Below are 15,326 nucleotides of genomic sequence, written 5' to 3'. Positions count from 1 at the left end.
CCACTTGGGATTTGCCATTTTGCATAAGTCTACTGTAGAGAATAAGACTTGATAAATAAAGATAAATAAATTCTACATTAATACAAACATATTCCTATTGTAACATCATTTCGTCCAACAATAAAGAAAAATGGAAATCCGCCAGTCTATGATATTTCTGGTGTTTGCATCACAACAGGCGTGATCTGCAAAACCATTTCTCAACGTTTGACTCCCGAACATCTTGGAAGGCGTAGTTAAGTATAACAAACAACACATCACCGTTGCCAACGCCAAACCGTATAAAAGGCGGGTGTCAACGGAGCCAGAAGTCATTCTTACAACGGATGTCGTGGCGAACGCATCTTATCAAGAAAAAGAAAATCAAGCTTTCCAGATTTATCAAGCAAGGACTGGAAGTCTGGTGATCGTGGCAGGACGATACATCTATCAAGATCTTATCAAGAGAACCAAGCATGGACGAGAACTGGTTCGGGTGGGCACCCGATTCAAGCGCTGAAAATTACGACAATGGCGCGGGCGGTAGCAGATCAACATCTCCCAATCGGTAAGTATTTCAAAATGCTGAACTGTAGATGAGGCAGTATTCAGCATTATTGACCTCTGATAGATAAGGCAGAGTGTCAAAACTACCAAAGAGTAAGCATTACGGAACTATAGACGAGGTAGTGTCCGATAAATAAAATACAGCTCTGATAGTTAATGCAAAGTAAAATTTCATTTAAAGCTGTAGTCGAGGCAGCACGAAAAAAAAAATAATAAGAATGAGAAATATAAAATGATATGAACAATTAAGTTGAACTACAAAGTATACCCTTTACTGTTTTGTTACAGAATGAAACTGAAATCGAAGAGTAAGATTTCGAAAAAGATGCTAATGGAGCAAATGGTAGCACTCAAAAACGAGTTGGATTTCGTTAGAAAAGAAAAAGACCAATTACTGCTTGACAAAGAAAACGCACGAAATAATCAAACAAGACAAATGGATACGTGTCAACAACAGGCATCTGGCAACGAGTCCCTGTTAGCCACCAGCTAGGCTTTGTGACTACAAAAACGAGGAGGAAATGGAAGCTATAGTTCGAACTATTGTTAAAGGGACAAGCGATAGTCGTGTGCGCGTGTTAGCTCAACGAAACTGGGTAAACCAAGGCGACATGAATAGCCTAATTGCTATGGTACGAGACCAAGAGATGGAGATTTTCAATGAGGAAGAATACCAGAAACTAAATCGACAAAGCATCGCTGCAGTAACTGCAGCACCGCAAGGCACTACTCAACGATTCCAGTTACGACGTGGAACCGGATAAAGATATCAGGGATATCATCGCGGAAAAGGTTCCTCTTATCATCGTTATCAGGCTCTCCGTGCAAGTTCACCCAGAAATGCTTGTTGGCGATGCGCCAGCATGTACCATGGTCCAGCAGATTGTCCAAATCTGGATAAGGTGTGCCATAATTGTAACCGACGTGGTCATTTAGCTCGAGCTTGTTCAGCTCAGTCCCGACAAGGAAGCGGTCAAAAGCGAATACACGATGGAACGGAAGAAGAAGAGCCGAGAGCTAAGATCGCAGCAATTACGCAAAATGGGGAAGATAATGAAGAAAAGGTACATAATGTGGTTGAATTTGAATAACGTTTAATATCTCTTATTTCACATTCGAACTTAACTTTAACCTTTTGAATTTTGAATAAAATATTCTCATGAAAATATTGAGTAGATGTACGGTTTATTTTCTTTAATCATTCTCAGTATGGAAAGAAGTATACCAGATAAAACAGTATAATTTTGATTGATAATTTGAACCTTAAAAAAAAGAAAAGAAAGGGGGAGTATATAGGGTTTTATTGTTTTTTCAAATGTGAAATAATGCTGTTATCAAAATAATCGATATCATAATATAGGTTGTTTTACTTTTATAGAATGAAAAGAAATACATATCCGAAACTACTATCACTGAAAAGACAATATGCACTGTACCAGCTTACAATCCACTAACAGAGGAAGATGCATATGTTATTGGTCGAGTTGCTGGGGTACGGGTAATTTTCTTTATTGACTCCGGAGCACAAGTAAACACTATCACGAAACAAATTTGGGATAAAATGCGACAAAACAAGTGTACCGAGAGCGAACTTCATGAGGTATGCACCACTGCAGATAAAACACTGCGAGCATATGCTTCATTAGGCCAAATTGATGTAGTAGCAACGTTTTTTGCAAAGTTACACGTTTCTGAAGATAGACCGAATCTTTTGGAAAAATTCTACGTTGTTGAAGAATCGCGATCCTTGATGGGATTCAACACAGCGGCTAGGTACAGTCTATTAGACGTGGGACTTCGAGTTCCGGTGAACGATCACGGCAATATCTGGAAATGCGAGCTTGGTGCAATAAGCACAGTATCAGCTTTAATTCAAGAAGAATTTCCGAAATTCAACGTTCCACCCGTTCTGCTACATTATAATAAGGATTTACCTCCTGCTAGAAATGTGTATACTCATATCCCGGCAGGCTTCAAGAGATTGGCACAACTGAAAATTGTCGAATTATTGTCAACCGGAATAATCGAACCTGTCTCAGAAAACATGGATAGATCCTTTTGCTCATCATTGCTAGTTGTGCCAAAAGGAAAGGACGACATTCGCTTAGTTATTGATTTGAGAGGCCCGAACAAATGCATTTTCCGGACACCATTCAAAATGCCGACATTTGAATCTATCTTATTGGAATTACACGGTGCAAAATGGTTTTCAACAATAGACCTGAAAAACGCATTCTTTCACGTCGTACTGGACGAACGTTGTCGACATTTGACAAATTTCTTCTCAGGAGATACACTATATCGGTGCCGTCGGCTTCCATTTGGCCTATGCAATGCTCCGGACATATTTCAGGAGATTATGCAGTCAGTTATTTTAACAGGATGTGAAGGAACGGTAAACTACCAGGATGATGTACTAGTGTTCGGATCAACAAAAGAAGAACACGATAGGAACCTGGCTGAAGTTATGAAGCGTCTCGAGGATCACAATGTTATGATAAATAAAAGCAAATGCGTATTTGCCAAACAAAAAGTTACATTTCTTGGGTTCGATTTATCAGCCAGTGGCTGGAGTATTGAAAACGACAAGATAAAGGCCATTCAACAGTTTCGCCGACCAGAAAACCAAGATGAAGTCAGGAGCTTTCTAGGATTAATCAACTATATTGAAAGATTCATACCTCATAGAGCAGATAAGACATGGCGATTGCGAGAATTGGCAAGATCGAAGCAATTTTACTGGTCAACAGAATTGGACCAAGAGTTCAACTATCTAAAATGTGATGCCTGGACTAAAATCAACACACTTCGAAAAAATCATGTAAATCTAAGTGATGTTGGATGCACATAAAAGGAGCGATCCGTTGGACATAATTTTACGTCACTTCTTAAAATTACATGACATTGAAATTCTTAATCAGAATTTACGTTCGATGACTTAAAAAGATGTTATGCAACTTAAAATTACTTCCCAAATTAAAGTCATCGTTGATGTAATTTTAAATGACCATTGCTGCAACTTTCTACTGCAAATGATTTAACCATACTTACCATACCAGTATTCACAATGCCAAATTATATTCAGCAATCAAATTGTACCTCATGTGAAGCTCTCCACGATAATCAGTGAGCGGCTGATATACAAATTTAAGTCGAAGTACAATCGAAAAAAGAAATAATTCAAGACTTCTATGTTATGTTGCACTATGCAGCCTAAAAATAGAATTCGTTCTTTATTCGTTAGAAAGCATTTTTTTAAATATATTTGCTCGTGAATCGTATCAATAACAAATACTAACAAACATTGCCTTTATTGCAGATTCGTTCCAGTTTCATATTCCTAGTTTATTCACACAAACATGTTTTGCAAGTCGGGGACAGTTAATCGAGATTCAAATATATATTTTTCAAATCTTTTGGATACTCGTAGAAGCAGGTCAAATTGTTGATACATACATGCATTAATGTTCGATCCGCTTTTTACAAATCATTTTTTTTTTGTATTTGAAATTCTTAGATCAATGGATATTTCACTATGTCTGAGCGAATAATGTTGTGAACTACATTGGGTTTCGGATATATTGGATAATAATTAAAAACTAAAACTATTATATGTATCGGTTTTGCTATCGTTTATATTTTAAAAAACAGTTGTGGTTGTTTTACTAATTGACGTGTATTATAATGAAACGTGTTAAATAATAATCTCTGCTGTAACTAATAGTAATCTCTCAAGTTCGGAAAATGTTAGAATTCATTTTACGTCTAACGTATGAGAAGCTTAACTAACCATCTATGATTGCGGCCGGCACATGGTTCGAAATCCTTCAATGACGCTCTAGAACCAGACGCTGTTGTTTGCTTTTTCTAGTTGCCTTGGACTTAGATCCTGTTATCAGGAATAATTTTGAAGAAGTAGGATTGCACCAACTCCAAAAACTTGGAGGTGCATTTCATATACATCAAATTATAAATGTAATGCACCGCCAACAACTCACCAACCGCAGTGATGACGTCGTTCGATCCCTCAGTGAAGGCAAACTTGTTCCGCAAATACGTAGAATACGTAGCCATTATTGCCAAGATCTTGAAAGAAAAGACAAAGCGTTAATCAACAGCGGGTTGAGTTTCTTCACATTAAGTAACACCAGAGGCAAAGGAGGCTTATGGATTCTTGAGTAAGTTTTGGGAACAAAAAAGACAACACCGTCTTCGACCAGAGGTCATACAGACTCAACACCTAGACAACGGACTGGATACACATATCACCCAGTGGACCGGTGGAGAATTTTTCGATCACGAAAAGTTTCCTCCTTACCGGGGCGGGATTCGAACCCACACTCCATAGCTCATGCGTCTAGACGATTGACGTCGCTAACCACACGGCCATCAGTATATGTCACAAATTATAAAAAAATTAAATATATATACATTTTGCCATAACATTTACCTAATTTCTGACCAACAAAGCCCAGTCTAAATTGCAATACTTTTTATAATTTTTGTTTTCAAATTGTAAAAGTTAATAGCAAAGATTTTGTTTAGATATGTTGACTTAAAATTTAAAAAACAAAGGGAAGGTCAATTACATTTGTTAAAACTTTTTTTCCATGCTACATACTATTTAAACATGTGTGTATTGCTGAAAATGGGCATTAAAGCATTAATTTTATTCATATTCCATTTATGATTATATTTATGGCAGCTAATATTCGTCATAACCACAAGTAACATGATCCGTTACATACCGACACAAACAAGCACCGGCCCGACACATTCTGTTGTTATTTCTGATGCCTTTGTTCCAAGCTAAAAATACAAAAATACTATAGTGGTTGGTAGTAACACATTATGCAAGAGACTTACTTCTTTCCGAATGATGAGTTCGTTGACATTTTCCCCGAGCAAATAGCACAATGACGCAATGATGTCGTAGTCCGAAGGTGTATGATCCAGTCCGATTTTTGGTCGACTTTTCAAAAAGTCAACGAATTTTCGTTCGTTTACCCACAAATAGCTTCTCGAATGTGTCCATAGGCACGCCTGTTGCTTTCTCGAAATGGTAGCTTATAAGTTGTCGTCGGCGAAGAATGGGAAGACCAGTAACAATATCCTTAAGGTTCTTTGGTTCATCCAATCGAAATCGCACGTATGACTGAGAGACTGAGAAACTCATCGTTCAATACTTTCGGATCGTTTCTGACAAGTTTCCCTACGATGTCCTTGGAACAGTCTTTAGAAACCGCCGTCCAATACTCTTTGAGTGTGCCGGCTTTCACATTTTTATTCCTACGAACCTCGGCGACTGAAAGCTTCGCATCCGGATCCTTGAAACGGTTCAAGTAAGAATTTCGGTTGATAAGTTTATGCTTCAATGCAACATGACTATTATGATTAATGCATCCATCATCGTCTATGAAATTTAGACCCGAGTATTTCGAGTGAACTTGCCGTGCAACTGATTCCATCGTACACGCTGATATTTCGGTATCAATGCAACGCATTTGATGGACGATATTATTCGTCAAAGTAGTCATATCAGATTTGGGGAACTGAACACCGCGAGGAATACTTTTTGTCGGGATTTTGGTCTCGAAACTCTTTGCAAACGATTCAACTGCCCAATAATATTGTCACCGATTTTCGTCCAATTCACACTGAAAGTACGAAATTTCATCTCTGTCGATGCGTGACGTTTTTCGCTTTTGGTGAGTTTTACATCTTCCTCTGCTACCGATCTTTTTCACTGATGTGTTTGGTGATATGTTCTCTTCATCGGAAATGCCTTCAATCAATTCTTCCATTATTGATCCTTGCTTCATTACAACCGCCGAATCGCAATCTTGTATTTCTTCGACAATAACGGTCTCATCTTGCTCCACTTTACTGTTAAGTAAAGTTTCCAATGGGTTGATATACGGGAGTGATGACGTAGATGCTTGGTTACTGTCCGGCAAAAGGCGACGAGATTTGATTGGCGTAGCACCATGAATGGATCAACGGATGTATATGACCAGAACCAGAGTTCGATGGAAATGAATAGATAGTCGGTTGTCGTTGTACATGCAGTATTATTATTAGGTCCCAGAGAAGACGGAACAGCGGTTACGCTACGATTGAGTGTTTGCTCCGGCGCACTAGATACGACGGCGACGATTTTTTGGCATTTTAAAGGAAGTGACGGTCTGGAGCTGTGATGGTCGGTTGCCGTCAGGAATAATTGTGCTGAGATTTTGTGTTCGTAATACTAGAGAAGGATCAGAGGCGGGTATAACAAGAATCAACCGTTTGTTCCGGCGCACCAGATACGACGGTGACGATTCTTGGCAGTTGAACTGGGACCACGTCTTGAAGCGATGACGGGCGGTTGCCATCTGACATAATGCTGCTGAGATTTCGTCCGTGTAGTGCCAGAGAAGGATTCCCGGCAGTATGGCCATTGTCAACCACTTGCTCTGGAAAACCAGATACCATGGCGACAATGTTTGGTGTTTCTGCATTTACGTTGTTCATACTGTCCATGTCATGATCGTCAGCTGAAATTTAATAAATACAGATAATAAATAATATATTGATTTTAGAGAGACTGATGAAAAAGTCATTTTTCTTAATACTAGATACGTTTTTGCACCTCTCTCTCTAACCTTTGTTAGGAAATAACATATGCTCATAAATAGGCCAAACCAGTCATCAATACTGAATTTTCGAAACGACTTAGGGGTCGTGCACTTATTACGTAAGCATTTTTTCTGGATTTTTCAACCCCCCTTCCCTCATGTAAGATTTTTCCTTCATGAATGATTTTATTTATATGGTGCGTATCATATTTGCAGACTTAAGCAAATTTTGAAAAGTAATATAGGTAAAGATTGCGCAAAAGGATCTGCTAACACTGATTCTGAATTATGCTCATGTTTAGAGGCCCCTGAATAAGAGAAACGCGGATAGGTATGTGCCGCCTATCGAACCGTCAAAAAACAGCAGCCAATCGAGCAGGAGACCTGTCAAGCAGCCAAAATTTTGCTCAAATACTAAATTCGATTTTATGCCATTTCTAAGTAAACAAAATTGAATGTATTTTACATTCAGTTTGCAGTAATATATGCAAGTCATTTATAGAATATGAAATGAAATTCCATTGTTCATTGGATTCTATTGTTTATGTGATGTGCACACATAAAATAGAGTATTGTGAGACTTTATCTACATAAACAATTTCATCATCCTTTTCATGTGTTGTTCTTTGATGAAGAAGATTGAATGCAGTGTTGGCAGAGTCATAGTTTCTATCCGCGTTTCTCTTATTCAGGCCTTCTTCTTCTTCTTGGCATTACATCCCCAAACTGGGACAGAGCCGCCTCGCAGCTTAGTGTTCATTAAGCACTTCCACTATATCCAATAACTATTAACTGCGAGGTTTCTAAGCCAGGTTACCGTTTTTGCATTCGTATATCATGAGGCTAACACGATGATACTTTTATGCCCAGGGTAGTCGAGACAATTTCAATCCGAAAATTGCCTAGACCGGCACCGGAATCGAACCCAGCCACCCTCAGCATGGTCTTGCTTTGTAACTGCGCGCATCTTACCGCACGGCTAAGGAGGCCCTCTACTCATATTATTATTTTGGGAACTTCCAATTTTGCTCAATCCTTCAAGTTACTTTAGAACGTTAATTTCGTGCGTGCGATGCGCTCAAAATCGCCTATAGAATGACTGCTTTTTCTTCGCAGAGTCCGACCTTCTTGCAAGTTAAACGGAAACCAACACTCATACATGTATGGTCCGCTGTACACCCTTTATTATCAATCTCTTTATGTCCTACGTAGTGGTGACAATCGCAGTGCTTGCATCCGAAAATCAACACACACACATTTCTAGATTGCCTTGAGAATAGGTCGTATGTGCAAAAGAGAGACTCTCTTTGTTCACGCTCTCTTTCGCTTGTACATAAGTTTCGAATTCGTTTTTAAAAAGTTCCAACCTAGGTTGGAACCAGTTCCAACCTAAGTGCTGTCAAAGTGTTTTTTTATTCGCTCAGGTTGGAACTAGGTTCGCACTAGTTCCAACCCCAAAGCTGTCGGGTTCGCACTGTGTTGTTTCACGGTTTCGCACCGGGTTCACCAATACAACTGTACTTCAACTGTCAAAACCACGTGGGTGAGTGGGACTGGGTGGAATAAACAAGCAGAAGGGAGAAACGAAACTGTCTGTTTATTAAAATAAAATGCGCGTTGAAAATCTTTTTTCCGATAATTTTGTGATATTTGTTATTGTAGTTTCAAATGAAATTAAACCGGTACTGTTGTCTAGATTCAGTTTGAAAATAATTGTTAGGGAAATTATATATTCATAAGTTCATTCAGGGTTTCCTTACTGATTGTGTCCTAAATTAGGTCAGTGGATGCAATTATGTAGTTTGGGAATTCCCTTGAAACCCATTCACAAAATCCGCTAAGAATTGTCAGAAAATATATTTGAGGAATACCGAATAGAATTATTTCTTATGCAGAATTTCTTTTGAAATTCTTCCAAAAACTCTTTCGTGCGTTTCAGAATTGTCTTCGTAAATTCTGCTAAAAAATACTTCAGAAATTCTTTCAGTAATTCTTTCTTGATTTTTTGGCGATATCTTTCAGGCATACCTCCATATTTTTTCCAAGGGATCCTTTCGAGATGAATTCCTTTGGAAATTCTTCTAGGAATATCTTTGAATACTGTTCCAGGATTTTCTATGGAAGAATTCCTACAATAACTCCTTCAGGAAATCTTTCTGGAATACAGGAGTTTACTCGAAGTTTCCTTCAGGAATTGCTCCGCAAGTTTCGTACATAAGTTTTCCCGGAAGTACCTTGAGCAATTCCTCCGGGAGATTCTTGAAAATTGAAAATGTGCGGGGCCCAAAATCCGGCGGAAAATTTTCCTGAGGTGTGAGGCTACCTTTATCAGGAGAGAAAATTAGCGAATTGCATTTTTATTGCATGCTTCTGAGTGTTCTCCGAAAAAAAAACTATAATTAAATAGGTGAACTGTTCCGATCTCCATCTCACTGAACATATATTCATCTCATCGGGAAACAAAAAAATACAGCACCAATTTCGTTGCCTCTTTTTGTCAACATGCGTGCTCACTGCTGAAAAAATTTCAAAATAATAAACAATCCAAATTTCTTTCCATTGACTTTTTTTTTTTTGATAGGATGATTATCGGAGCCATGAGGACTAAATTCCAGGAGAGCAGTTCCCCTGTTTTGAAAAATCCAATTCCAAAAATAAATTCCAACTATCCGCAAAAAATCAGTTCACGCACTTTTTAAACATATTTATTTATCACGATCTGAGTTAGTCCAACGCACTGCCATTTTTGCACTGGATGCTCCTGGATCCATATGTTCTCGAATCAAAACAAACACGATGCTACGCACACCAACATATCCAATGACAGATGGAACTGAAAATGTTTTTTATTCAGTTCAGGTTTGCACTGACCCAGGTTTAAAAACGAATTCGACATTAGTTTTGCATATTTTGCCATATTTTCACTTCAGAACGATAGACAAAGTTATAATTTTTCATTTCGTTCATTTTTACTTTTGGCTACATCATCAATCGTAATCGTCATCCCATTAAACTGTGGTTCGAAACTAGTTTCGACAAACTGTATGGATCCAACATTTATACTAGAATAAATAAACACATTTTTTTATTAAAAACTCAATGCTTACTATTTATACTTCATGCTCTTTTAAAACTTTTGTTAATTCATTGCTAAAGTTGTCTACAAACTTTGCCACAAACTTAAGATGAAGCTTCTTGTTGCTACTTTATTGGGTGGTACATATATTGAAATGTTTTTTATTAGCTGGAACAAATTTCATACATTTTATTTTATTGGCGTTTAAATCTCGCCATACATAATTATACGGCGATAGAAATACTGTTTGAGCTAATGTCGGAACGTCTGTGCTCAATTTGTACACGACTGTTATTGCCGGTACAACTTGCTCACAGACGGGTCCAAAGTATAACTTGACTCCAGACCGAACTTCAAATTTCCTGAGGTGGAGTCAAAAGTTGAACAAACATGTCGGACCGAGTGTAGGGCCCTTATAGACTCTGGCTAAAACCTGGCCATCAATTGAGCAATACATCCGGGAGGAAGCTATCCAAAGAGTATTCAAAGAAAAATTTAAAAACATACGCAAGCTGCAACGACCTCAGAAATCGGTCCCGGTCGCTAACTCGCTGCTAACTCGTTTCCACAGAGTAACTACACGACGAGCACAATGCGACGCGACGCGACTCGATTAAAAGAAGAAACAATCGATTATCAATGACCTGTCAAATTGCACTACTCGCGTCGCGTCCAGCATTGCATGTCGCGTTTACTCATGCCTCAGAGCACTAAAATATTTCATGCTTCATGAACCTACTCCGGTCCACGATTTTGACGTAACATCGCATGCCAGTTATTCAAAACATATAATGACATACTCAGACTAGAGATGAATTTAACAATTTGTAGAGATGTATACTTTGCGTATAATACATCAATGACCAATATTCAACCGAATATTTAATACGGTGCAGAGCCGATTATATGAGATGTGTTTGGGGAAATGAGCTGACTATTGAAGAAAGGTGGACACTCTGCTCTGGCTTTTCCACCTCTAAGACGGCCCGGGCAGTAGCTGACCACCACGTGAGCCACCACAGCACCGGCACTATCTAGAACTGACTATGTAAGAACCCTTGCAGCTCACCCGTGGCATCTCACGCACTACTACGAGCGAGCTTGGTGTAAGCACGTAGCCTTCTGCTGCAATTACTGTTGTTCTAGACAGTTTCCGACATAATCTGCTTGAGCTGTGCTCACCTGAATTCTTAGAGTGTAGGAATATGTGGTGTGATACATCAATTTTTTTGTTAAATATCTTGGCTTTCATATCAATTTTTCGCAAATTTCATATCAATTTGTCCATTTTCAAGAAACATGTGCTGTGCATATGCACAGCCAAGATATTCTAACAAAAAATGGTTTTCTGTACGGCCGAGTTGCCTGTTTGAATATATGCAATTCCTTAATGGTAAATCAAGTGTTATTATAGTAGAGATTCAACAAAGGGCCTTCCAAAAGCCATGCGAGGTAAATATGCGGGGCCACAAAAGCAGAGACCATGCTGAGAGGTGGCTGGGGTTCCATTCCCGGTCCAGTCTAGGAAACTTTCTAGGTTGGACATTTTCTTGACTTTCCTGGTCATAAAAAAGTATCATCGTGTTAGCCTCTACTGACAGCGTTAATAACTGCGAGGTGCGGAATCAATACTCAGCTGCGAGACGACAATGTCACAAGAGGATATGTAATACAAATTAGAAGAAGTGGGGAAAGAAGAATAAGTAGAACTCATCAATCATTCTGAGTAAAGTGGCATTATTCCAGCCTGATGCAGTCAATCTTCATAGCTCCCTCGGATGGACTCAAACTCATAATGCCCATCTAGTAAAAAAAAACTTTCTGTTTGTTGGGTTAAGATTTCATCCTTGTCCAACTCAGCGAATACAATATAACGTAATTTTGGCCACAGATCCCTATCGATTCCAATAAAATGAAATACAATTTCTCGTTAGAATGCAACGTGTTGCAAAAAAATTCAGGTGAGGGCGAGTGCTTTAAAATGGGCAAGACTTTTTTGACGTAAGACAAATTATTTTTGTCATTACTTTCGAGTCCCACATAGTCCGATCAGGCCAGTTTTATTAGGAACAACAATGTCATATTTTATTAGAAAACAAATCAGTTAAAGATGAATGCTACCAAAATTTGGGCGAGACTTTGCACCACCACACAGACATCACCTCAATTTCTTCGAATTGGGTTGATCGGTGAGTATTAATATATTTTGCTAAATGGGCACCTCCGGGCCCTCTATAAAAAGAAGAAAGAGAAAAAGAAAAAAAGAAAATTTCTTCGGGCCTTCTACAAGGAAAACTAACACAAAAGGTCTCCCGGGCCTTCTATGAAAAGTTTGTTTTGGAGCGAACATCTCTTAGCCTCAATATTACGTATACTTTGCGTTACAAGAAAGGGAAAAACTAAGTGCAGCTGACTGAGAAAACTCGAACAATGGCGTAAGCAACGGGAGTAGGTACTTTCTGGAGGTAGAGGAAAGCTTTTGCCAGAAACGACACGCGTGGGATCTTTCAAAACGACATACCGCAAAGAAAAGAGCTTTCACCAGCGCCAGTCATGGCGAGGAGGGTAGAGGGAGTTATTGAAAACGGGCCAATCGGTCAGAAAAAGGACTACAATCAGAATCGGGACGATGGACAATCACTGGAGTCACCAACGCTAGACAAGTAGTGAACAAGATTTTTCGAGAGCTGGGAAGCTCTGAAAACCCATCGAGCTTCTCAAAGTTTTGGGAGTGACCGGCGATCTGAAAAAAATCTACCAAGTGATTGAAAATTATTTGGGAGAAGAAATGCCTTCTGAGCTGGATTACTGATGGCCTCATACGTGCTTAGAGATATCTTTTTCAGTATGCCATTATAAGTAAATTAGTATGCACTTGAGCTGATCAGTTTATATATAATTCGCGTCGAGTTCGAAAAATTCATCAAGATTTCACCATGCATTATTAAACTGTGACAGGATTATATCATGAATTTATATGATTATCACGTATAACACATCCCAAAATAGACAAAATTTTACATTTTTAGTCATCGTTACATTCTGGTTAATTATTTTGCAGATTTACGTACCTCATTGTATTGTATACATTACAGAATGCATCCAAATAAACTCGAAGGGGGGCTTTATCCGTCTCCTATCAAAATATGCCACAAAAACAATTGAAATGAAGATAATTCCCGACTTCGCATACGCTTCCACCAAAATTACCTGTTCAACGCTTCCGTTTTGATAGAGCGTTTAGTCTATTTTCTGGAGTGATAGAAGAATATTTCGGGTGTCAAGCTTGCGAAAATTCGTTCTTCCTCGATTACACAACCGACTACAACATAAACTAGTGATTCTTGTTTACGTCCCACAATCATGTGACCACCCACCGTCGCTGACGTGCTTCAATTTAACGAAACATTTTGACAACATACGACGGTAAAAAAACTAAGGCACCAACATTTCAAAAGGCGTGAACACTGCTGCTTTTGTAATAGGTTTTCACGAAAGGACATTTAAACTCAAGCTGGTTTAATCGTCAATTTCGACGAGTTATTCTATGAAACTGATAGCCCTCGGACTTGCGGGCCTGTTCAGCGGGTTGTAAAACAAAGTGCAGCCTCGGCAGTGTCACATGAAAAGGCCCAGAAGGCCTGTATGTATTTCGGGGCCTGTTTACATAATATGAGCTTAGTTTTGGCGGACAAATGTACTCATCCGACAATACTAACGAAATTGGCTGGTAAATGTAAACACAATTAGCATTGATGACAATTTCTGTTTACATTATGCTAATACCGCGCTGTATTGTCCGGATGGTGCTCATTGTCCGCTAGAATTCAGCGAATATGTAAACGGGCCATATGCATGAGCTAGTTCTAGCTGGACAATGCACTATTCCGAAAATACTAGCGCGATATTAAAGCATAAATATGTAAACAGAAATTTGTCATCTACTAATAAGTGCTTACATTATGCTTTAATATCACGCTAGTATTGTCGAATAGTGCATTGTCCACAATGTCCAATAATGGCCAGTCACAGTTTACATTCACTAGTTCTAGCGGACAATGCACTATCCGACAATACTAGCGCAATATTAGCACAATGTAAACGCTTATTATGGGCCGTTTATTCTTAGTATTCTGAGAAATGATATCTGACAATACTAGCGCGAATTAGCATAATGTAAACACAATTAGCCGATGACAATTCTTGTTTACATTGTGCTAATATCTGCGCTAGTAATTATCGCTATCATTGTCCAGAACTAGCTTATATTAAACGGGTCAGAGCTCTCACGTCGCTGGGAGCTAATTTGTGCTCCCTACGCAATCCAACGATTTATAGCCCATTTATACCTGCCAGTTTTAGATAATGCACTGTCCGACAATACTTGCGCGATATTAGCATAATGTAAACACTTATTAGCTGAGGACACTGTTTCATTGTGCCAATATCGCGCTAGTATTGTAGGATAGTGCATTGTCCGCTAGAACTAGCGAATAGTAAACGCATAATGAAAAGGGCATTCTCACTGCACTGCAAAGAAATTTTCTAATTTTCTTCAGGTGGGAAAGAGATAGAGTAAAATGTTCAATTATTATTATATGTTTCCCAATCACGCAAAAAAATTGCAGTCAAACTACCATTCCAAGGTTATTTAAGAACATGCACATGAGGATACTGGCCGTAAGATTTTCCTGACCAAACTTATGAGAATTTTTCATACGAATTGAACTATGAAAATCGTAGGATCTTTTTCGATCAATTCTAACTCTTTATTGGGCATCCAACGAGACAGACTTCAAGCGTCGGTGGCGGTGTAAACGACGCCTCCTAATCACGACGTCCATGGTTCGAAACGGATTACACTTTTTTTAACGAACTGAAAATATTTCATAAGATTGTCGTATGAAATGCATTCCATTAGAAAATCGTATGAAAATCAATACATTTTCTTGTGGCGAAATTTCAAAAGAGAAACGTATGATGTTCTTACGTCCAGTATCCTCAGTGCACTGACGATTTTCAGCAGATAACAAACCCGTTTGATTTTACTGAGAGAGTAATACGTAAATTGAAACGAAGTACACGAT

General features: G+C 38.7%; 1 protein-coding gene and 1 pseudogene across 1 annotated transcript; one reads left to right on the top strand and one right to left on the bottom strand.

The window, feature by feature from the left end:
• The first annotated feature begins 320 nt into the window (after positions 1-320).
• On the top strand, positions 321-1,410 carry LOC134219516 (uncharacterized). The gene is made up of 2 exons (XM_062698262.1): positions 321-547; positions 835-1,410. The coding sequence occupies exons 1-2, from the start codon at positions 456-458 to the stop codon at positions 1,037-1,039; spliced, it is 297 nt and encodes a 98-aa protein (XP_062554246.1). The 5' UTR covers positions 321-455; the 3' UTR covers positions 1,040-1,410.
• A 2,963-nt stretch (positions 1,411-4,373) lies between these two features.
• Positions 4,374-15,326, bottom strand: part of LOC134222447 (uncharacterized) — a 29,867-nt pseudogene continuing 18,914 nt past the window's right edge.

The sequence above is a fragment of the Armigeres subalbatus genome, chromosome 3 (assembly GCF_024139115.2).
Source record: "Armigeres subalbatus isolate Guangzhou_Male chromosome 3, GZ_Asu_2, whole genome shotgun sequence".
NCBI classification, from domain to species: Eukaryota; Metazoa; Arthropoda; class Insecta; order Diptera; family Culicidae; genus Armigeres; species Armigeres subalbatus.
The sequence above is the reverse complement of the archived record's forward strand: the minus strand, read 5'-3'. Positions and strand labels throughout refer to the sequence as shown.